This window comes from Kogia breviceps, chromosome 7 (assembly GCF_026419965.1).
Source record: "Kogia breviceps isolate mKogBre1 chromosome 7, mKogBre1 haplotype 1, whole genome shotgun sequence".
NCBI classification, from domain to species: domain Eukaryota; kingdom Metazoa; phylum Chordata; class Mammalia; order Artiodactyla; family Physeteridae; genus Kogia; species Kogia breviceps.
Genome location: NC_081316.1, coordinates 21,019,718 through 21,043,513, shown reverse-complemented (window position 1 = coordinate 21,043,513; position 23,796 = coordinate 21,019,718). Strand labels below are relative to the sequence as shown.

At 66.7% G+C, this 23,796-nt stretch overlaps 1 protein-coding gene across 1 annotated transcript; it reads right to left on the bottom strand.

Annotated features, from left to right (window-relative positions):
- Window positions 1-702: 702 nt before the first annotated feature.
- On the bottom strand, window positions 703-15,570 carry TRPM5 (transient receptor potential cation channel subfamily M member 5). The gene is given in 28 exon segments (XM_067039393.1): window positions 703-833; window positions 1,367-1,451; window positions 1,794-1,840; window positions 1,843-1,868; window positions 2,622-2,747; window positions 2,830-2,964; window positions 2,966-3,046; window positions 3,483-3,602; window positions 6,811-7,004; window positions 7,098-7,250; window positions 7,421-7,456; window positions 7,458-7,532; window positions 7,679-7,937; window positions 8,026-8,114; window positions 8,351-8,467; window positions 8,518-8,695; window positions 9,135-9,274; window positions 9,345-9,820; window positions 9,823-9,853; window positions 9,940-9,995; window positions 9,998-10,054; window positions 11,127-11,238; window positions 11,526-11,717; window positions 11,830-11,888; window positions 13,135-13,324; window positions 14,116-14,282; window positions 14,867-15,047; window positions 15,454-15,570. Coding segments are annotated over 28 exon segments (3,630 nt in total).
- Between the last annotated feature and the right edge of the window lie 8,226 nt (window positions 15,571-23,796).

Below are 23,796 nucleotides of genomic sequence, written 5' to 3'. Positions count from 1 at the left end.
CAGGGCGATGAGGATGGTCCCCACAGGGTGCTGGGGAGGTATAGCCGGGAGTGGGCGTAGCTCTCCTGTGACAGCACTTGGGGTTGACCAGCCCATCGTGCTGCTGAGCCCTGGGCCTGGCCCTGCCCCTGCTGCCCCTACCCCAGGGCTCCAGGTCCCTAAGGGAAGGAGAGACTGGCTTGGCTGGCCACTCATCTGGGCAGGCTCAGGAGCCCAGACCCCATCCCTGCAGGGCAGGAGATCCCTTCCCCCCACCCGCCCCACCTGCAGTGCTTTACTGACTGCCTGACACCTCCCAGACACCCCCCCCCCGGGGTCCAGTCTCCTGAGGGGCTGCAGCCCAAGGTATGGGTGTGCTTTCCAGGCTCCATTTAAGATAAAGCAGCTTTGGGGGCGGGTCCTCTTGGGGAGGTGACTCGCAGCCCCTGCCTGGGCGGACAGCCTGGCACTCACTGTGCGAGCTGTCGGGGACGTGCGGTGGCAGCCGACACAGTGAACATTCAGTCATGGGTCTTAAAGGACAGAAATTCCAAGTGCAAGCATTTCAGAAAAAGACCAGTCTCTTGGTGGACGATACAGGTTGGGCATGGACTCCAAGGCAGCTAGCTGCCCACCTAACGGGAGGTGCCCTGCACAGGGCGCTCAGCAAGTGTCTGCTCTCCTGGGCCTGGCTGGTTGGTTCTGGTAGGGGTCCTGAGGGCTTTACCTGTCAGGGAGGGCCCACGACACACCGCTGCACCTGGGGCCCAGCATGTCCAGGGAAGGTGCCGGGCAGGGCAGCAAGCGGTTCCTTTTGGCAAAGTCCCGAGCCACATCCTCCTTGGGGGGCTCCACTGGAGGTGGGGGCGGGCCAGCACGCCCATGGGGCCTGGGGCTCTGGGGGGGGTGGGCCCTGTGTGCAGACTGTCCAAGTGGCTCGGGTGTTCGAGGGTAGCCGGCCGGCCTCTGGGTGTTCCCTGCTGCCCAGCGGGCCCCCCCCCCCCCCCACGGTCAGCAGAGGCCTGTGGGTTCCCACCACTGAAGTTCGGGAGTCTGGTGGGGGAAGGGAGGCCCCTCCTCAGCTGCTGGGTGCCCAGTGGGGCAGCAGGGGAAGGGAGAGGTGGCCCTGGCCGCGGGCATGGGAGGGGAGCAGCAGCCCAGTGGGGCCGGGCAGAGGCTCGGGAGTCTGGGTGGCCATGCGCTCACACCCTGGCTGGGTCGGTGGGCTTCGTCAGAGGGCCCCTACCCACCCTGAAGACTGTGGTCAGCCAAAGGCCATCAGAGACGTAGGCCGGGCCCCTCCCAGGACAGGTGGGAAGCAGAGGCCCAGGCCAGCGGGCTGGCGGTGGGTTGCTCGCGCCCACGCCACCCCAAGCCCACCCAGGACGTGTGGGGACTGCCACAACTACTCTAGTAGGCCTGCGGGCCAGCGTGCCGGCCGTGGAGGAGGGGAGCATTGTGCAGTAGCTGACCTGGAGAAGGGAGGCGTGCTGGGAGATCCCGGGCCAAGCCCTGTGTCCGCCTCCCCCTGCCCCCGGGTGCCCGCACTGCTCTGTGACCCTCCTCTGGTGGCTGCCTCTCGAAGGAGGTGGGGGGGGCGGGGGGCCCTCCGGCACCATAATGTGGGGAGTAGACGGTGAGGGCTCTTGAATGCAGGACCCCCCTGGGGAGAGTTGCAGGGTCTCCCCCTCAGGGAAGGGGGGGCACAAGTACGAAGCCCCAGGCCCGCCTGCCCTGCCCTTGCCCTGACTGCTGAGCCCCGCGGCCAGGCCCCCTGCCCCGGGAGAGAAGGGCGCCCTGGTGTGCCTGCCTACCTGAGACTCCAGATGCTTGACCTGCTGCTTCTGGTCTCTCAGGCCCTGAGGTACTTGGCTACGAAGTCCACCCTGGGATAGGAGCAGGCAGACAGCAGGCCGCTGGGGGCAGGGTGGGGCGGGCTCCCTGATTGGGAAACCTTCCCGTCCTCCCATCCTGTGGCCCAGGCCCTTCCGGTGGGTTTGGGGGTCACTGAGCCTCTGTGGTGCCTGAGCTCAGGGTGCTCTGGCCCCTCAGGCCTGGGTGCAGAGCTCTGCTGCACCCTCCCTGCAAGCACGGGGCGGGGGCGGGGTTCTGTCCAGCAATGCTGGGCAGGGCTGTCCCCACCCCCCCACCCGTAGGCAGGACCAAGCACGTGGGTCTGAGGGAGGGCTGGGGACGGACCTCTCTGGGAAGACCTGGAGACCCCAGAGCAGAGGACACCATAAGTATTGGTCCCAGCCCCCAAATGCAGGGCAGGCAAGGCACCAGCAGAGCTCTGTCCAGGGTCGGGAGGGAAGCTGTGTGCTGGACCGGGCCACATCCCTGCCCCTCTCAGCCCGTTTCCCCAGCTCAGACCCTGTGCCGTGAGAGTCCACGCCAGCTGTGAGGCAGCCTGATGCCCAACAGTGATCCTGGTAAAGATCTCACAGCCCCCAGTCCCATGGCGTGAGATCCGGCCCTGCACCAGCTCCGCCGGCGCCTCTATTTACCGGCACCCTGCAGGGGAGGCGGCCGGCGCTCCAGGCGGTGCCTTTGTCCCTGTGAGCCGCCCGTGGGCTCAGCACCTCAGGCCACCTGCCACGCCCACTCATTGGGGGGCGGGGCCGGCCCGGTCCCCGCCCCTGTGGGCCGTCTTCCGCAGCAGCTCCTCCCCGCTGTCCTTCCTCCGCTTCTCCGGCTTGCTCAGGTGGTTCTCCTCCTGCACCGCCTCCCAGGTGACCATCTTCTGGTCCAGGGGAAGGCCAGGCGGCCTCAGGGGCAGAGCCAGGCAGGAGGAGCCCTCCCTGTGGTGTGCCAGCCTGCAGGGTCACTGCGCACGGGGCCGGGGCGCACTGCCCCACCCCTCGGTCCGGGCAGCTGAGTGCAGCCCAGGCCTCAGCCAGGCGCGCCCGCTTCTGCCGGGCCTCCTTCCGGAAGAACCTCTTGAGCACCAGGTTCAGGTGGCTGAGGAGGACGAAGGGCGGGGCCCTCGCGGTACTCCACGATGAGGTGGTAGCGCTGCAACTTCCAGCACGTGTCCGCGTTTCCCTGCACCGCCTGGAACGTGTAGCTGCGGACGCGTGTGGGCGGCGGTGGGCACACGGCCCGGCTCCCTGCCCTGTTCCCCGGAGTCCCAAGGGCTCCCCCCGCGCCATCCTCTCCTCCTGTGACTTCTCTCCACTCCTCTGGGGTCTTCCACTGGCCCCTCTGCTGCAGCCTTCACAGACCCGGGCCCTACTCCCTGGTGGGCGGGGGCCTGGGAAAGCGTCGTCACTCCACCCACACGCACACACCTGCCGTGCCCTGCACCACCTCCTAGGTGCCCTGACCTCCAGGCCCAACCCGAAGGGGAGCCACAGTTTTGGGTGACACCCCATTTCCAGGCCCCTCCTGGGGGCAGAGAGGTGACTGCAGCTTGAGGTCCGGAGGGCCAGGCAGGTATGGGCCAGAGATGCTGGAACTAAGGGCCCCCCGATGTGGACGGAGCCAGGAGGCGGAGGGGGCGCCTGAACGTGGCAGTGAGCAAGTTCATGAGCAGCACGTTGGTGACCAGCAGGAGGGTGACCAGCCAGTTGGCGTAGAGGTTGGGGCAGGAGGGCGGGTCCTCCGGCAGTTCACGAGGGCTTCTGAAAGGAGAGTGGGCTCGGTGTGGGCGGGGCGGGGCTGTGCGGGGCTGAGCTGCAAGTGCCCTTGGGCATCGAGAGCTCTGTCCCGCAGTCGAGGCCACCCTGGGACAGAGGGCCCTGGTTAGGTGGCCAACTCTTGTGGTTTCCTGGGGATCATCTGGGCTTCAGTGCTGAGTTCCTGTCGTGGGACGCTCCCGTCCTGGGTGGCTGGCCTGGCGGTGCCAGCCCCACTTCCCCACTGCCTCTGGGCCAAGCCCATAGCCAGACCGCAGGCTTTGGAGGAAGCGCCAAGGCCGTGTGGAGGGCCCCGGTTTCTGCTGGTTGCTTCATGGATCACCCCCAGGCACCACCACCGCCACCAAAGGCTCTGCTCAGTCAGAGCCAGTGTGGGGAGAGCTGGCCTCGGCAAGGGGAGGAGGAGTCTCTTCTGCAGGACTTCTCAGGGCCTTTACGGCTCTGCTGCCTATCACAGGACTCTGAGCTGGGGGGCAGGCCTGCACCATCTCCAAAGCCTATGGAGGCAGAACACCCTTGACGCTGATCACTGTGAGCATGGGGACAAGCCAGCCTGAAGAGTGCCCTCTGGGTGGGGCAGCGAGTGCCCCCAGCGCGGGCTGAGCTCCACGTCCCGCCCCGGACAGGGACGCCCTGGAGCGGCCAACGTCCCGGAGGGGCCCATCTCCAGCCCCTCCCCTGCCTGCCTCCACCCCTGCAGGGCCAGCCCGGACCCCCCACCCCATCCCAGGAGATGGGAGGAAGGTGCAGAGGAAGCGAGGGGAATGCGCCTCCCCATCAAGAGGGCCTGTGGCTCCAGGTGGTGACCTCCACAGGCCGCACGTGTGTGTGTGCACGTGCGTGGACCCGGACCCACGCCTGCATGTAGGCCTTTGTTTCTGGGACTGCCCCTCCCACTCTTCATGCTGTGACTGAGTCGGGGGGGCACTGGTGGCCTCTGTCTCTCTGCGTGTGCCTGTGTCCCCTCCTCCCTGCTTGCGAGTCAGGCTGGCAGGGCCTGTTTCCATGTGTGTGTGTCTCCCTCACGGGGGCGAGTCCCTCCCGAGTGAGTTACTGTCACGGGGGTTGGCGGGTCCCCACGTGAGTTCCCTCCCCGGCCGCCCCCTCCCTCCCCGCCCGCAGATATGCTCCGGGGGGGCTGATGGGTGACCCTCCTCTCTCCCTCCGGCACGGCACCCCGAGAGGTGGGCCAGGGCCAGGCCTGGAAAGCGTGTCTGTGAAGCTGTAAACCTGTCTGATGGGAGCGGCTCCATGGTCACAAGACCGCTGCTTCTCCCCCATAACTCCCAAGGGCGCCACCGGGCTAGGTTGAGAAACGAGTTGTCCTTGTCTCTGACCTCCCAGAGCCCAGAGACGGAGCTCTGCCCTGGACGCTCGGCCCCCGGCTCCCGCGGGCGTGTGTGGCGCAGGGAGGGCAGGGCGGCCACCCGGGAGCCTGCGGGACCGTGGGCTGCCTTCCCTCTCGGCCGTAAGTGAGGGAATTACTCTTGGCTGCACCACCGTGGGTTCACAGGGAGGGGCTGGGGGTGGGGGAGTGGGGAAGAGAGACAGGGAGGGAGACAGGGACCTGCCCGGCACCCTCCGTGCCGGGCCAGGCCCGGCCCTGGTCATGGACTTTCCACTGTGGAACTCGGCCCGGCAGCCACAGCAGCACTTCAGGCTGGACCCCCGGGAGTCTGCACCTCTTCCGTCCTGCCCAGGTGGCCCCAGGCTCCTGGGGAGCCCGAACCATGACAGAGTTCCCTTGTACCAGCGTGTGGCCATGGGGGCAGGAGTGACCCCCCACCCCTGCCTGGTCCTGGGGGCGCCCACCTCACTCCCCTCTTTCCGAGGGGCCCCGTGGGACTGGGGCAGCGTTAGGGATCATGATAACATCCCCCAGCAGGGGCCATATGGTGCGGGCGGGGAGGGCTGGAGGGCGGGCAGGGCCTCGTTAAACTAATGGCCTGGAAACTGGTGCCCACGGATGAGCAAACACCGGACCCAGTGCCGGAGGCTGGGGGACTAAGAAAACAGCCGAGGAAATGAGCCTGCAGAGCATGCAGAGCACCCTAATTAGGAAGCAACTCCCATGACGGCGCTGCTCCACCCCCGCCCCATCCTGGAGGCCAGGTTCGCTTTGGTCACGTCCTCATCCCATTGACAAATATTTACCAGGTCTTGGGGCGCCGACCTTGCCTCATTAGCTGCAGTGGCCGCCCTCAGGCCTCAGAGACAGTGTGCCCGTGACCTCCGGTGGGCCCCAGGTGGCCTCAGTTTGACACCGGCCTGAGCGAATGCTCCTCCGCCTCCTCCTCGTGCCAGGAGTGGCGGCGGGGCGGGTGCCCTGGGCCCTCACACTGGCCCCCGGCTGCTGGCCCACCGTGCTTGAGGGGCTGGTCCCCCCAGTCCCCCTCACTGAGCCCCAGCCACCCCAGAGCCTGTACAGGCATCCCCCCCACCAGCCCAGGGCTCCCTGAGCCCCCATGGCTGAGCCACTCTTCCCCCCACACTGTGCTGAATTGTGGGAAGTTCTCAGAGCCTCCACCAGCCCCAGCGCCGCCAACCCCCTGTACAGGGGCCACCCTGGAGACACCCCTCAGATAGACCACACAAACCCGGCCGGAGATCAGGCGCACACGCTGGGTGGGTCCCCGGTAGCACGGATGCCGTCAGCAGCGGCTTCCCAGCTAAGGGCCTTTCCGGCAGGTGGGCCCGGGGCTCGTGCGGGGCCGGGAGGAGTGGGGCTGACAGGAGACCTGATGCCCACGGGGGATGTGCCGGGGGGGCGGGGCAGCTGGAGGGCCCAGACCCCAGGCGACCTGTAGTGCTTACCCATCCACCCCCCCACCCCCCCACCCCCCAGCAAGGCTCCCGCCACCCCACCCAGGCTGCTCTTTCTCCCTGCAGCCCCGTCTCCATCTCTAGCCCGAGGCCCGAGTTTGGGGCCTCCGCAGCTGACACACATCAGCCCGGAGCTGTCCCCTGCCGGACATGGCCCTGTGTGGGTGGGCAGGGCCTGGGGGGCCAGCCTCGGGGACCCCCCGCTCTCAGCCACTCCAGGCCGGGGTCTCCTGTGACCCTCAAACACCCCTCTCAAGGGCCACATGTCCAGGGTCTTACAAAAGGAACGTTCATAACTGGACTCGGTTCAGCTGCACCTCGGGGTGGGGGTCCTACGTGTAGCGGGCACGGAGGACCCCCCCATGCCCACCCCCAGGCTGCATGCTGACCATAGATCTCGTCCAGGGGGATCTGCCCGAAGATCTGTAGGAACGGCCGGTAGAGCACACGGCGGAAGATCCGCTCCAGGCGCCCGTCATGGGGGTGCAGCCGCGCCTGGCTGGTCACGCCGTGGGCCACAAGCCACACACTCAGGAAGAAGAGGAAGAAACAGACGTCCTTCATCTCCACGGGGGGTGCGCGTGTGGGGAGAGAAACATCAGCACCCGCCTGGCGGTGGGCCTCGGCCTCTCTGCCCTCCCAGGGGTGGGGGCTCACCACCCGCGCCACGGTGGTGATCTTGGGGCCCAGCTGCTTGTGGATGGCAAAGATGTGGACAAGCCGCAGCGTGAACACCGTGAAGTCGGTGGCGAGGATCGTGCGGCCGGCCTCAAACAGCAAGGGCAGCGTCCCGGCAGGGCGGGGGTCAGGCTGCCGGTGCCCAGAGAGGGCAGGGGCTTCCCCCAGGATAAACAGCACAGGACATACAAACACAGGGCTTCCGGGGCCTGAGCAGACCCATCCTGAAGGCAGCCCGGCCCACCAGCCCACCAGGGCTGCCCCTGCCAGGCCTCTGGGACCCACAGACCTGCGAGTGACGCACCGACGATGCACAGGAAGATGGCCACCATGTGTCATACTTGTCCCCGTTGTGTCCTCCACGTAGAGAGTGAACTTCTTCACCAGCTGCGCGTCCTCATCAATGAAGAAGCCCTGGCAGGGGGAAGGGGGCCCAGTGACAGCTCCCTGGGCCCCCACCTAGCTGGGGACAACCCCGCCATGGCCAGGCTGTGACCGTCAGGGATCGGGGCTCCATCTGGAGCTGGGACGGGGCTCGGTGGGCCGGGCCCGCCACCGACCTGCCGGATCCCCTCCAGCACCAGCGTGAAGACCGGGAAGTAGAGGGTGACCTCAGCCCCCGACAGCCCCTGGGGAGGGGGCCTGAAGTCCACCAGCAGGACGTAGGTGAACAGGAAGAGGAACGCAAAGTACATGACCATGTTCCCCAGGAACACGGTCACGGGTGCCGCCCAGAACTTCCGCCAGCACGTGAGCAAGAAGGCAGCTCGTGGGCCTCGGCTGCCCTGAGTCCTTGGTGCCTTGGCCAGCTGCTCCACCCTGCACCGCGAAGGAGGCCACGGCCAGTGGTGAGGCAGGTGGCCAGAGCCCCGGGCTTGCCGCCACCCACCTTCTGCAGGGCCCTCACCCACTGCCCGGGCCACAGAGCAGCCTCTTCTCCGTGTCCAGGCTGTGCAGCCCCTGCAGGTCCTCTGGGCCCATCCTTAGAGGGGCCTCCTCACCGGGAGCACAGGGGGCCCTCGGGGACGTGGGAAGGGCACCCAGAGGCCCCTCACTTGGTCCCAGGCACCCAGCCAGCAGAGAAAGTTCTGGACACACTGCGAAGGGACACGGGTAGGGGACGTGCATGGGGGGGCCCACACGGACGCTGGGTGCGGCAGGGGCCGGCGCCGGGGACATGCTGCCACTAGCCCCAGTGAAGCCCAAGGCCCCCCCAGCCGCTCTGTCCCAACAGACCTGAAGGTGATGAGATTGGTTTACGTGAGGGCCGGGCAGAGGAAGGCACCCAGCAGCCGCAGGATGGGCGTGCCCGAGGCCATGTCCCCCCACCAGATCTTGGTCAGGAAGGCCTGAAATAAAGGCACGGTTGCCCCACCACCACCCACCCCCGCCTCCACACCTCTGCCCTGCTGTGACCGCTGCAGGCCTGCCCTTCCAGGTTCAGCGAAAGCATCGCCCCTCCCAGCCCTGGCTCCTGGAGTCCCCTGGAGGCTCCATCCTGCTGGGGAAGGAAGTCCCTTCGATGGGGGAGGCCAGGCTCGGGGGTCCGGGAGGGCTGAGCTGAGGAAGCGGGGTTTCTGCCGAGACCGGAGGTGGAGAAAGGGCTGGACGTGGGGAGAGTGGCCACAGCTGAGGGAGCCCCCCACCCCCATGGGCGGGACACAGGCTGGGGGAGCCGCGTGACGGGGGTCGGCTGGGGCACCTCCTGTCTGCCCAGCCCCTCGCCCCACAGCCCTCCGCGGGGCTCACCTGCACCCCATCGCGGGCCCTGCGCCTGCCTCCCAGGGGGCTGCTGAGGCCTGGGAGAGGTCGGCCAGGTGGCGGCTGCCCATCCCGGCCCGGCCTGGCTGTTGGGATAGTGGGGGCCTCCCTCTCCCTGAGTGTCCCTGCCCACCCGGCCGCAAGGCCTGAGCTTTGGAGCTGCGTCTTTGTCAGCCGTGTACCCGTCTGCCCGCGTTAGGATTTTAGGGGGGAGCCCAGTGGCCCCGAGGAGCACAGGGTCACTGCAGCCCCCACTGCTTCGGCCGCTCTCCCAGGGCCAGCTGCTTGTATTTGGCCTCTCGCAGGGTGCGGCCCACCTCGGCCCCCGTCTCCAGGTAGGGCATCTCTTTGAGGATCTTGCAGGCGGCCAGAGGGGCTGCCATGCCCTCCTGGGCCTGGGAGGCCAGGTCTGAGGATGCAGCTGCCTCCCTGGCCCCCTCCAGGCCCCCTCCCCGGAGTCCTCACCACGGCCCAGAAGTAGGTAGCCATCTGGTGGCGGTTCTGCAGCTCCGCCCACAGGAACAGGTCCCTCCAGGGGCTCTTGCTCCTCTGGTTCGGGTCCAGCAGCCCCTTCTGGCCCGTGGGCCGCCGGGCCGGGCCCTGCTCCTGGAGGACGGGGGCGTCAGCCCGCAGCCGCGGCCCCGCCGCCCGCTCACAGCTCACCGCCTGGTAGAGCCCACGGCAGGCGTTGCGCAGGAAGTCCTCGAGCACCCGCGACACCTCGTGCAGGGAGAAGGCGGGCGGCTCCCGGGCCTGCCAGGCGCCCAGCCCGGCCAGCGTCAGCCGGCCTTCCTCGTGCTCACGCTGCAGCAGGCTGAAGAGCAGGCTCCTGGGGGGCCCCGAGCAGTCGAGCCGCTGCGGCTGCCCGCACGTCAGTAAGTCCGCCACGTCGGTGCCACTGTCCGCGAAGAGGCGCACGAACTCGGGCTTGTTGCTCACAGCGCGTCCATCGTCACCTCCTCCAGGTTGCAGGACTGGGCGGAGGGTGGGAGGGAGCCGGGGGGGCGGGGCGTGGGGGGCAGATGAGTGAGGCAGCAGCAGGAGGTGCCCCGGGCGGCACCTTCCACTCCACGTCCCCGTTGAAGATCTCGCTCCTGGCGATGTCCGCGCGCTCCCGGCCGCGGCCAGCTTCAGCTCATCCAGGCAGTCCTGCGCCTCCTGGCTGTGGGTGGAGCGCGCGGAGCGGGTGAGGGCGAACCTAGGCTCCGGCAGAGCCGCTGGGCACAGGGTCCCTCAAGGTGACTCTCCTAGACGCACAGCCTCGGGAATGGCACCCTGGTTCTGTCCACACCCTCTAGATTCACAAGACGTCCCAAGACCCCCAGGAGCCAACGCTGGGAGCGCCAGGACCCCAGGGGGACCCCAGGGGTGAGCGAAGAGCGGGGGGCCAGCGGCCTGTCTGGAGGAGACTCCCCTCCCTCCAGGGTGTCCCGGCCCCCTGCCCCACACAGCCCCTCCCCACCTGGGCCTGTGTCCCCCACCAGCAGTCACAGCCCCTCCACAGGTGTTTATGTCCGAGAAGAAGCACATCGGGTGACGGTCAGAAAGTGGAGACGACGCGAGTGTCCGTCAACAGAGGGACAGAAAAACAAAATGTGGAACATTACTCCACCCTAAAGAGGAGTGAAGCCCTGACACAGGCTGCATCGTGGACAACCCCCAAAGCGTTGTGCTCAGCGAAGGAAAGACGCCAGCAGCCACACGGTGTGTGATCCCGTTCGTAGGAAATGCCACAGGTAGGCAAATCCTTAGAGACGGCAGATTCGTGGTTGCAGGGGGCTGGGGGAAATTGGGGTGACTAGCAGGGGTCTTCTGGGTGGAATTAGTAGTCATGGTACACAACCTTATGAAAACACTAAAACTCCCTGAATTAATTGAACACTTTAGGTTTTTAAATTGTGATAAAATGTAGTGACATAAAATTTGCCAAAGGCAGGACTTTCTACGGATTTGCACGTCATCCTTGCACGGAGGCCTTGGCAGGCTCCGTACCCTCCAGTTTTGTTACACGTGTTGCCACCGCCGAAGCGAGCAGTGACCGGTACACACGCCCACACACTCACGCACACAGCAGAGTGCGGCCGTGCCAGGGGTCCCTCCCGGCCACTGACAGCCCCCAGGCGGCGGCCCTGCCCCTGGAGGCCGAGACCCAGGATGGGGCAGGGGCCGGGAGCCGCCCCTTACCAGGCTAAGTCAGCCGTCTGCCTCTGCCTGGTGCCCTCCGCGGGCCTCCCAGCGGGGGCGGCCAGGCCTCACCTTCCACCAGCGCCTTGAGGATGACCGCGTCCAGCTCCTCGGGGCCCTCCTGCCCGAAGTCATGCACGGTGAGCAGGTGCGGGTGGGAGGTGATGTTCCGCAGCTGGGACACCAGGACAAAGGCCCCGAGGTGGCGCCTCGGGCCGGGCACGTGGTGTATGACCCCACGTCCTGCAGCGAGAATGCCAGCCCTCTGCGCACTGGGGCCAGGGCAGCCCCACCCACAGAGCGAGGCTCCGCCCCCAGGCGTGAGGGCCTGAAGCAGGGGTGAGCACGGGGCAGTGGGTAGCTTGGCAGCCAGAGGGGCCGGGCATGGGCACTGCAGGGGGCGGGGTCTGGGGTAGGGAACAGCGCTTGGCCCTCCTGACTGCGCTCTCGGGCGGCGCATACCAGTTCTGTCCAGTGCACGATGTCCTCCCAGGAGAAGTTCTCACTGGGGAACTTCTCTCTAAACTGCTTCTCGGCCACCTGGGGCACCAGGAGGCGGGGCTGGCTCATCAGGGCAGCAAGCACGTCGGTGGTGCCCCCCGAGCCCGCCAGGGTCAGCCACAGGCCGGCGTGCTCCACGGCCCTAGAAATCCTCTGAGGCGGGCAGGGAGGGACAGCAGGCCGAGTCAGCTCCAGGTCCGTCCCTGCCCTGGCGGGGGACCCTCCTGCAGGGAGGGGCAGGCCCCAACCTGCCGCCCCTGCCTACCTCCAGGGTGCTGGGGTCACCGTTGACCAGCAGACAGAGGACGGGGATCTCGATGCTGCTGTGGTGCCTGCAGACAGAGCACAAGGTCCACCCAGGTGCCCGGGAGAGCAGAGGGCCTGCGACCCTCTGCATGGGGTGACCACCACGGCCTCAGACCACCAACTTGCCACGTTTTCTGGGCAAACTCCAGCCAAGAGGCTTTTTCTAGAGAAGTGCGGGCTCCAGGCTGCCCCGTCACCCGGGGAAAGGATGCCAATTCCACACCTCACTATCCAATGTGGCTGCTTCGTGGCTGTTCAAACCTCAAGTTGAATATTCAGTCCCTGGCTGCACCAGCCACATTCCGAGGGCCTGGCATCTCCCCGCATCGGGGCAGAAAGCTCTATTGACCACCTGCCAGGTCATCCGAGGCCCGCGGAGCACATCAAAGAGGTAAAGGAGGGGCGCTGGTCAGTTTTTTCCCCAAACAAACCAGAAATGAGACTTTTGAATGTGAAGAAGCTCCAGAGAAGCCCGGACCTGCTGGGTAGGCTGTGTGGGAGGAGCCCGGCAAACTGCTGGGAGGACTCCAGGCAGGCATGATCGTCCCCCCACCCACCCCCAGCAGGGTGCCCTCTAACTCCTAAGGCGCCTCTTGAATGAATGTGGAGGATACTTGGGTTGCGTGGGCCGCCAGGCATCAGGAACACAGGGCTCAGCACTGCACCCACATGGCGATGGTTTAAACACAGCTTTGGTTGTGTTTTCGTTAAAGGGTGCTCAGTTGACAGATATTTGACGTTGCTTATAAATATTGTAAGCAATCATACATATCTCGTTTATAAATATTAGTCGTGCACTAGTGTTAGCAAATCCAGCTTTCGAACCCGCCACTGGCCACCGCGGTGCCCAGGCCTCGGACAACACTGCCCCCTGGTGGCACCTTACCTCGGGCCAGTGGTGGGAAATAGGCTTCTTGAAACTTGGAAATCTCATTTTCTTTCCAAAGCTTGGAGCCCACAACCAGAGCCTCTAGCCAGGGGACCCCCCACTGGAAATCGCCCTGCAGCCACCCTGCCGACTGGTGGGAATGTCTCTGCCTGGGAGGGCTACTCCTCCGCACAGCTGTGTCCCCCGTCGCCGTGGCTGGCAGCTCCCCCTCCCAGGTCCTCCCAGTGGCCTGAGTCTCAACACTCTGGCATGCTTTGTGCCTTCAGCCGGGAATACCCTTCCCTGCCCGCCCTGGTGGTCCTTCCAGCCCTGTCCACACGCTGTGACCACCCCCATGCCATGTCCCCTGGCAGCCTCCCTGGGCAGCCAGGCAGGCCTCACCCCCGTAGCCAGTCCTTTGCTCTGGGATGGGCTTCTCCAGCCTCAGCCGCAGCTCCGTGGGCTCATTGACCTCCCCAGGGGTGCCCGGGTCCACCAGGATTAAGTGAGAGTGGTTGCTGTCCAGGGGGCAGGGGGGGCCCTGGTTGCCACCATCGTCCATGGGGTAGTGGACAGGGCTGTCCTCCTGGGTCCCCCATGTACATCATGAGGCCTGGACAAGGCTTCTGTCCTGGCCCCCCGCCCCCCAGATGGAGGGAGGGCTGGCTGCGGTTTTGGGGGGCCCAGAGGCAGGCACAGGGAGGGGACCCTCTAGACAGAGCCCAGCGCTGGGGGGAGCTTCTCTCACAGGGCTGCCTGGGCCTCCTTTGGACCTGCCTCAGACCCCTCCCCCAGGGTGGGAGCAGAGACCACTTACCTGGGGTCACCCAAACTTGCGGGGCGGTGGCCAAGCCAGGCATCTGGGCACCGATTTGGGCGGGATCCTTGGAGCCCAGGTCTCCATGCCGGGTCTGTGCAGACTGGGAGACTGGCAGCCCCCTCCCCATGCCGTGTTCCCTGTGCGATGCTGCCACCTGCTGGCCACATGCTGGGCACGCGGCTCCCAGCTCCCCCTGGGGTCCCTCCCCTTCATCCCCCCTCCCCCTTCCTGCCCTCCCCTCTTCTGCCCTCCCCATCCCCTGGCTCTGAGTCATTTCACTGCCTCAGTCCTTCAGAGCAGCCTCGCTCGCCCCCCCCGCCCCTCCCACCGCGCCACCGCCCAGGCCCATGAGCCCCCGAGGTCAGGGTCTGGTCTGCGCACTGCTGGCCTGTCCACTGTGGGGGGACTCAGTCACAGATGGAGGGCTGTGGTCAGCTGCGAGGCTGCCTTGGTGGCCTCCAGAAGGCATGCCTCCTGCCCTGGGGGGTGGCCGATATTCTAGGGCCTCCCAGGCCCACCGTGTCCCAAGGCCACAGTGCCCCGAGCCCGACACTCACCTGGGCGTCGTCCAGAAGCCGACGGTGCAGCACGTGGCCCAATGAGGCGATGCCGATGGCCACCACGCAGGCCTTGGTGGACGTGCTGGCCAGTGAGTGGTCACGCACAGCCTGTCCGACGTACCGGGCAAGGCCCACACGGAGTGCGCTGGTCGGAATCCAGGCACCTGCAGGCCCGGGAGTCACTGTGCCCAGCGGCCCCAGGGCCCCCTCCCGCCTTTGGGGCATCTGCTGGGAGCTGCCCCCCCCAGATGCCATCTGGACAGCACAGGCCACGACCCTGTCCCGTGGCCTATGCTGGGTCAGAACCCAGGAAGGTCTTTCCAGATTACAAAGCCCTCAGCCCAGTGGGTGTACAGACCGGGCTTTTGGTCTTTTCTACAATCAATCATTTCTGGGGTGCAGGAGATCAGAGACCCCACGTCCTTGACTGGGCTTTCTGAAGGCCCAGCCGGCCTGAAAACAAAGCCCAGAAGTTTGACTCTGACCCCAGCGACCGGCCAGATTCCTCCCCCGAGGGAAGCAGAGGGGCGAAGGGGGCCCACCCACGGGCAGCGGGGTGTGGAAACTGGCACTGCCCCCGGGTGTCTCGCTGAGGCCTGCGGGCCCCACAGTGTGGCCGGGCCCCCCTGGGGTGGCTCCTCTGCCGCGTCCCCGGAGCTGCTCCAGCTCTGCCACCGTGGCGCTGTCGGGGAAGGGCGACCGTGGGGTTAGCGGGCTGCGGGGCCGAGGCCCTGACACGGGGCCTCACGTGTGCTCTGAGCCGCCTTCACCAGCCCCTTGCGCAGGACGTCCCACAGCCTCGGCTTCAGGGCGAAGGGCCACTCCTCGCCCACCAGCGACACCACCAAGTTGGGGGCCGGCAGGTGCCATTCGGCCAGCAGAAGGTCAAAGAGCACAGACGGGGCCACGCCACTGGGCACCTTCACTAACTGCAGGGCAGGGAGCAGGGGTCCTGTGTGAGGAGGGCACTGGGCACCGGGTGCTGGGCATGGGGGTGCTGAGTATGGGGGTGCTGAGCATGGGGGTGCTGGGTAAGGGGGCCCTGGGCACAGGGGAGGGCTGGGCTCCACGGGGTGGGGGGGCAGGGTCGCAGCCAGGGGCCAGGGTTCCCGCAGGCTGCGTCTTGACCTGCTGTGTGACTTGGGTGTCCCATCCCCTCGGGAGAGGCTGAGGCTGGAGAGAGGAGGGTTCGGGACACGCTGTGCCTGGGGGTAGGAGGCAGGGGCCGGAGGGCACCGCCAGCTCCACAGCTGTCTCCGCCTGGGGCTCTGAACAGCCCCTGTGCACCCGCCACCAGTGTTGAGGGGAGGAGGTGGGGTGCAGGCAGCCTCTCACCTTGCCTCGCTTCTTCCCAGACCCTCCGAATTCGATCTCACCCCGGCACAGGCCCGGCCCCTGTCGGTCGCTAGCACCCCCGTGGCTGCCAAGACGGGCGCCCCCGGCACCCTGCATGGGGCCCTCTCTGCAGGGACAGAGCCCACTCCTGAGGGCGCGAGAGGCAAACGCTGCCCCGCTTCCTGGCAGAGGCCGTGGCCGCCTTCACCAGGGAAGCCCCTCTCCCCGGGCGCCGCTCTGGCAGAAATGGGGGGCCACCAAGAGGGTGTCTGCCCCGGTGCTCTTCCCACCGGCCGGCCCTCCTGAAGCCCCATCGTGTTGGCTCCGTCTCCCCCTTCCCCAGCCCCGCCTCCTGGCCTGCCGCGCACCCCCCATAATGTTCCCACCCACCCCTCCCTGGGAGTAGCCAGCTGGCCACACCCCACGCCCCACACCACTTCTGCAGAGGCTTTGGCAGGGGGTTCCCTGGAAAGCCCAAAAGCCTCAATGGAAGTCTCGCAGCCCACCCGCCCCACACCCCTGTCAGCCCAGGACACGGATGGGACCCTGGGTGTGCCTGGTGCCCAGGCAGAAAGCGGGTGGAAGGCAAGCAGGTGAGGCCTGTGTACACAGCTCCGGGGCAGGGGTCCTGGGGGGCTGGGCGGGAGCCGAGGTGGTAGAGACGCCCCTCCTTGCCCAGGAGGGCCCAGGAGGCCCGGGGAGGGAAGGCTCTAGCCATCCCCTCGCCCCTCCCACCACCCAGGGACCTTCCCACCGAGCCCTCACCCCTGGCCCAGCGCTGCCCACGTGCCTGGCGGGGTTGGCACCTTAGCAGAGACTCGGGAGCCATGCCAGGGTCCCAGGAGTGGCCCGAGTGACAAGGACCTGGGTCCCATCAGCCTGCCTGACAGCAAGCACCCCCAGCGCCTCCTGGACCCACTGCCGACGGCTGCCAGCCAGGGCCCAGCCCGGCCGCCCCCACCTGCCCACGGGTCCCCATGGTCCCCCCAGTGCCTGTCTCCAGTGGCTCCTCTGCGGGCTCAGCGGGGAGAGCACGCCCTCCCTGCCCCGCCCTCCCAGAGCCTGGGGCCAGAACACAGGAGGCAAAGGTCTTCTCAGAGCCGGTGGGACCCCAGGTCCCAGGAGACCTGAGAGGCCCACCCTGTGAAGCTCCGTCTCCCTGGTCGCCCCGTCCATCACGGATGTCAGCCGCGCCCCGTTCGGCTGGGGTATTCCCCAGCTTCTCCAGGGTCAGCCCCACCCCCTGGACAGATGGGGCCCTTTGGGAGAGGGAAACGAATCTCTCAGTAAAACGCTGCCCTACGGCGGCTCCGGTTCTCAAGGCCAGGCCAGCCCTTTGCTTCTGGGAGAGGGGCCACCTGGGTACACAGGAGGGGCCGGTGGGGGGGGGACACCTGCAGGCATGACATGGTCCTCCCACTGTGTCCCCCAAAATCATGTGTCCAAGCCCTATAGCTCCTGGCGCCTGTGAATGCGCCTTTTGTAGAAATAAGCTCTTTGCGGATGCAATCAGTTTCAGAGGAGGTCATTAGGATGGGCCCTCATCTAGTGACCTGAGTGTCCTTAGAAGAAGAGGGAAGAAGCCAAGTGAAGATGGAGGCAGAGAGCGGGGGGAGGCGGCCGCAGCCCAGGGACGCCTGGACACCCAGAAGCTGGAGGAGGCAGGAAGGACCCTCCGCTGGAGCTGCTGGAGGGAGCTGGGTGGTGCAGCACCTTGATTTGGGATCCTGGCCTCCAGAGCAGGGAATCAGTTGCCGTTGCTCTCGGCCGCCCATCTGTGGGACTTCGTCACGGCTGCCCAGGGGGCTCATACAGCCCGTATCTTGTCCCCTCCCCGCTGCCCACACCCAGGCCCTGTCCCCAGACGCTAGCCTCCACTATTACAAACCCATAATCCCCAGCTTGGAAAGGCCATATTCAAATCCCACCCCTCGGAGCTCCCTGCTCTGGGGTGGGAAGGGAGGATTTGCATCCGGCCCCGCCCCCCAGCGCTGGGACTGATGCTGTTGGTACCAAGAGCCTCTGAGGCCCGGCCCTGCCAAGACACGGAGGGAAGTGGGGAGACCTGCTCGCGACCACACGGCCTGGGGGAGGCTAGACCTGGCCTGCCGCCCTCTGGGTTAGGACAGCAGGCGTGTCCCAGGGCGGCCGTAACGAGCGACCACCAACTGGGCATCTTAAAACAACGGGAGTTGATTCTCTCGTGGTTCTGGAGGCCAGAAATCCCCAAACAAGGTGTCGCAGGGCCCTGCTCCCTCCAGAGGCTCCAGGGGAGGGTCCTCCCTGCCTCTGGCAGCTCTGGGGGCTCCAGGCGTCCCTGGGCTTGTGGCCGCCTCCCTCCAGCCTCTGCCTCCGCCTTCAAGTCCCCGTCCAAGTCTCCCTCTCCTTATAAGGACACCGGTCATTGGACGAGGGCCTCCCCACTCCACTATGACCTCATCGTAACTAACTGCTTCGGCAAAGACCCTCTTTCCAAATAAGGTCACGTTCTGAGGTTCTGGGTGGATATGAATTTGGGGGGACACTCTTCAACCCCGAAGCACGGGCAGCGACGTGGGATGTGTTCGCACCATGCGGGGAGGGTGGGGCTGAGCAGGGGCCTCGCTCCCGCCCCGCCGGGGCCTGGCATCATTCCCGCCGCTGGACGCACGCCCGGCCCGGGGTGTGGGGGGGGACTGGGCAGCACTGGCGAGCTCATGGGCCCAGAGCCTCGGGTTTGCTCCACCACGGAGGGGGACGTGGAGGGGACGGCGGCGGGGGGAGGGTGCTGTGGTGCCCCCCCTCCCCCTAGCCCACGTCTCCCTTTCCTCACTGACAGGGCAGGTGGTCCTCAGCGTCCCCGGGGCCACGACCAGCACCCCTCCCCCCACACCCTGCAGGCCTGGGCCTGACCCCTGGCTTCCCAGCCCTGGGGGGCCAAGGGGGCACTGGGGTCCTGTGCTGAGAGCCAGAGGGGGACACTGGGCCAGACGCCAGGCAAATGGGGCCACCAAGCGGGAAGGGTCTTTGACGGTCCTGTGCCTAGAAGCGGGGGGGGTCTGGGCAGCTCTGGGTCCTGCGTCACCCCCCGCTGGAATCCCGCCCCCCCCTTCCCACAGCCGACTGGGAGAACAGAGGCAGGATCTTCAGCCCCAGCAGCAAGGGCACTGGGGGCTCTTGCTCGTGGGGCAGACGGTCGCCCCTGGTCAGAGGCCACCAGGGAAACGGCCCCAGAGCAGGCAGAGCCGGGCAGCCAGGCCCCGGGGATCCCAGTCCACCCGGCCCTTCCCGGGAGGTGTCACCGGGCACGCCCCTGGCCCGCTCGGCCCCTTTGCTCCTCCCTGAGATGGGGAGGAGAGGGCACACAGGGGTCCCACACTCAGCAGGGCGGCGGTCAGCACGGCAGCCCCCCGCCCCCAGTGAGGACACGGGTCTCCCGGGCCAGGAGTGGAGGGCACGGCTCAGGGAGGGGGCAGAGGGGGGGCACAGCTGCCCACGCGCTTCTGAGCCCCCCAGCGGGACAGGCACCAGCTCTGAGCCCCGGCTCCCTGAGTCCGGCCCCCAGGGCCGCGGGGCCGCCCCCCTGCCCAGACCCACCCGGAGCCCCCCTCCCCTGCAGAGGGACCGTCTGGAAGGCCAGGCTCTCCCCAGGCGCCAGAAGAGGAAACGGAGACAGCGGCAGCCTGTGGCCAGGGAGGAGGGCGCCCCACTCCCGCTCCCTGCTGGGGGCTGGCGGCCAGGACGCCTACCTGCCTGCTTTCTCCCCGGGCCGGACACGCGGCTGCTGGTCAAGGAGCGGATGGAGGCGCCCACAGCCTGGTGCCCGCCCTTCCTCCTCCCGGCCACCACGCCCGACACCTGGGCAGCCAATGCTGTGACCAGCGCTGGGCGCCACCCGATCTCCACCCCACCCGGCCCACAGGCCTGCTGCGGCCAAAGCCACCGGTGCGAGGGCCAGCCTTGCCTGGGCCTGACGGGCCCCGGGACCCCCTTGGGCATGACCAGTCTCCCGGTGCCAAGAGGTGCCCCGTGTGGGGCTGGCTACTGTCCCTCTCTCCCTCTGCGGCCTGACGGGGAGGGGATGGCTGTGCTACACCCGTGTCTCCGCCTCCCACCGGCCCCCAGTTTATCCCTGCAGCAGGTGGGAATGGCCGCCTCCAGGGGGTGCGGCCAGCCGTCCCGTGGGGGACGCGTGGGCAGAGACTGGGCCCTCAAAGCTGAGAGGCGCTGGTGTCCTGTGTACACTGTCCTGGAGGGTGGCACGGCTGGGCCAGCTGTCAGGGTGTCGGCACGGCAGGCTCCGCACAGACACTGTCCCTTCAAGCAAGGGCAGGACAGGGCAGCACGGGGGTGGCGCTGGAGGCCCACAGTCCTGGCTCACACCCTGCAAATCCTTCGGGCTCCTTAACTCTGGGCCTCAGTTTCTCTGAGAAAATGGGGATCTGAGTAGCCCGGCTTCAGGGAGTTTGCGGGTAACACATGAGAACAGATGATGCTTCTGTGTGCCCCTTCCCCAGAGACCCCAGGACCCCCTCCCAGGGACCCCTCATCCCCTGAGCTCTGGAATGGGGGGGAGACCCTGCCCAGGCCCTGTGCTCTGGGACCCCTGGTGGCCTCGCAGGTCTGGCCCGTTGGACACCAGGGGGCACCCCAGGACCACAGGCTGGTGGAGGTGGCCCGGCCGGTGGAGGCCGCTTTGCCCCGACACGAGGGCTCCGTCCTGGGCTGGGCACGTCCCATCGATGGGCCTGGAGCTCACCCCAGGGAGGAGAGGGGCCGCCTGACGATCCCTCAGGAAAACTGGATTCCAGGTAAGTGGGGCTCCAGGGCAGGGACCCCACAAACCCTTGGGGCCTGAGACCCTGTGGACGAGATTCTGAGGGGGAGATGCAAATCTTGGGGTTCCTGGGCGAGGGCCAGCCCCAGCCCAACTGAAAGACCAGCCTGGGTCCACACCCCCTGCTGGCCTGGGGCCTGGCCCCGCTGTGGGTGCTGCCAGCGTCAGGGGTGTATGCAGAGTGAGGGGATCTCCCCAGAGCCTCCGAGCCTGGGGGGCGGGAGGCACAGGGTCCTTGGCCTCCTTCCATCCTCTGTTCCAGGCCTGCCCTCTACCCCGGCCTCCTGGATGCTCCTCTCCGGCCACCCCCAGCCCAGTACCAGGCTGTGCTCCTTCCCTGCCTACAACCCTCCATGATTCCCTATTACTCCACAATAACACCCCCCACGAGCCCGCAGCCCTGCCCCGCCCATTGCCCACCTCTCCAGCCGTCTGGCCTCCCCCTTGTTCTCTCGTCCCCGCCCCCGCCCGCCTCCCCCAGCTACATCAGCTCACGGGCCTCCCTGGGTCTCTCTCTCCATGTTACCCGGCATCACTTTTCAGGGAGCCTGACCCTCTGAAGGGACCTTTCATTCACTCGTGTGCTGTCTGTCTGCTTCCTGCCAGGGGTTCTCGGCCACTGAGCCTCCCGGGCCCAGAACAGGAGCTGCTGGGAGGATACACAGTGAGCAAGTGGATGCTGGGTGTGGACGGGCGTCTATGCGGGGAAGCCTTGCGACGGAGGGGCTGCAGCCAGCGTGGGCTCTGTTCGGGCGGGGCGCCACTGAAGGGAGGAGGTGCCCAGGGGCCACCCGCACCCACTGACGCTGTCGGGGGGACGTCCCAAGTTCTGCGCACCCGCTCCATTTCCAGCCACCTCCACCCCATTTCCTACAATTGGGTCCAGGGCTGGAGCCACTCGGGACAGGACTGAGTTCACACGACGATGCTTGCTTTGCGGGAGAGGCCACGCCTGGCAGAGCTCACGCCAGCCCCCAGGCCTCTGTCCGTGGGCCGGCGGATATCCTGCTCTGAAGCAGGCAGACCACAGGGACCCACAGTCTTCTGACCCCGGCTGGGAGGGAGGGACATACACATACGCCCCGCCCCCGATAGCGGGGCAGCACCCCCCCCCCGCCCCTCCCAGTGCAGGCTGGGTGCCTCGCGGGGCTTAATTTGCAGGAAGACTCAGCCTCCTGAGCCACCTCTGGTCTTTGTCTCCAGGACAGAAGCCACGACTCAGACAGGGGCCTGGCTGGCCCTGGGTCTCCCTGCCGGCCTGGGGGCCTCCTCCGACCCGGTGCCTCCCTTGGGTCTGCGTGAGGTCGAGACTCAGGCCCTCGGACAGGAAGCACCCTGCCCTGGTCCTTGGGGGCAGGGAACGCCACCTCTGGCCACTCCTGGTTGGAGAGGGCAGGGCAGGCTCCGCGGGACGGGCTACCGTCCGCCGCCACTGGGCTGACCTGAGCGTCCATGGTGAAAGCTGAGAGCCTGGTGCTTCACCCCGTCTAAGGGTCATCCATGCCGAGTAGCCCAGACTTGCCCTCCGCCTTGTTGACCCCACACACGCCAAGGTTTCTGTAGCAGCCCCATCACGGGACTCGGGGGACCTGCAGGCCCTCCTTCCCATGGGGATGCCCACAGCTCTGAAGCTGAGCCTCATGGGCCCCTACCCCCCTCAGCCGTGGCCAGTATCCTCGCGCCCAGAGAGGCCGGAGAGGCCCAGCCGGGGCTGAGCCAGGACTCGGGCATGGCCCTGGGCCCAGGCTCATGCCCTCTCCCTCCCACCATCCTGTCCCTGGAGTTTTCTGGAGTCCAGGAAGGAGACACCCCCAGTCCGCTCCCCTCTTCCCCTCGGCACTTGGTGGTAAACGCAGACCTACAAATACGGGAGCGCCTCCTGTCCCACCCGTCACCGAGGAGCAGCCGTCCACTTCAGCCCCGAGAGCAGGCACCACCGTGGAGCGTTGGGCAGGGTGCTGGCCTGGCCTGTGTGCGAGGTGGCCCCCACTGAGTCCCTGGACAGCTGTGGGTCCAGGTCCTGATGTGAAGTGGGGACAACGATCCCACCGCCTCGCAGGGCCTGTGTGGGAGGGAGAGCACTTGGAACAGAGCCGGCCTTAGAGCTCCCTGCAAGACTCCTGTGCAAGGACCAGTGTGTATGAGTGCGCGTGTGTGTGTACACAGCGTGTGCGAGTGTGGGGATACCCCGTGTGTGTGTGCACTGTGTGTGTGTGTGTGTGTGCATGTCTGTGGACGCACAGGCTCTTGCCCTGCAGGTGCAGCTGGAGCGCCAGCACGTGAGCATCGGGCCAGGGGGACCACAGCTCCACCAGTCCTCAGCTGGCCCTCTGTCCTCTTCTTCTTGGCCCCCGAGGAGGCCGAGAAACGGATTCTCCCTCCCTGGGGGTCAGTTAAGGCTCAAACCACAGGCCTCTGTGGACCCCCACCCCGTTCTCCCAAGTGCACCGTCCACCCGCCTTGTCGTGTCACCCACCAGCTCGTCCAGTCATTCAACACAGATTTACTGAGCAACATCTAGGTGCCAAGACTGTGCTGGGGGTCAGGTGACATGCAGACAATGAACAAAGAAGTAAGTAAGAAGCAAATGTTTAAAAAGAAATGATTAAAATGGCTGTGGAGAAACATAAAGCAGGCAAGAACCTGGATGGAGGACGGATGGATGGTTGGGGGATTTTATTTTTAAATGGTCGAGGGACATCTCATTGGGAAGGTGACACTTGTGCAAATAATTGAAGGAAGGGTGGGTAGTCTGCCCCTCCTCATTCCCTCACCCCCCCATCCATCCACCCACCCATTCTCCTGTCCGTCCGTCCCTCCGTCCACCCACACATCCATCCGTCCATCTATCTGTTCCTTGTCCATCTGTCCACCCGTCTACGCACACATCCGTCCATCCCTCCATGCATCCACGCCTCTCTCCAGTCACCCACTCACCCTTTGCTAACTTCTGGGCGCCTGGGCTCAGAGGTGAATGAGTCAGCCTCAGCCCTCGGGCCCACACGCGGTGGGGACGGCAGCTCTCCCCCCTCCCCGGGCTCTGCTGGCAGCTGTCAGGTGAGGAGGTGGGGGCTGGGCGAAGCGCTCCTCCACATGGCCCGTGAGGTCCTCGTGCGGCTTCTCCCCAGTCTGTGTGTCTCACAGAAAAGCTCACCATCCCCTGCGGGCAGGGCCTGGCCTTCTGTTCCTCTGGCCTCCCCCAAGCAAGGCTGGGGACTCAGTAGGCACCGCATAAACACTGGCAGGTGGGCTGAGCCCTCCCTGCCTCTTCCTCCTCCGTGCTCCCCTGTTTTGCTGTTGGCCCTTCACCCCGGCCTCCCTGCCTCCCTCCCTCCCCGGCCCGACCGGCTCACCTGCCCTCCAAGTCCACCCTTGGCTCAGGCCCTGCATGGGCTCTGGTCCTGCGGGGTGGATGGCGTAGCTCCAGCGGGCCAGCCCCGTCGGCTGAAGAGCCGGTCGGCAGCACCAGCGAGGTGGACAAGGACCCTGGCTGGGAAATGGCTACCACGGCCTCAAAGGATCAAGCC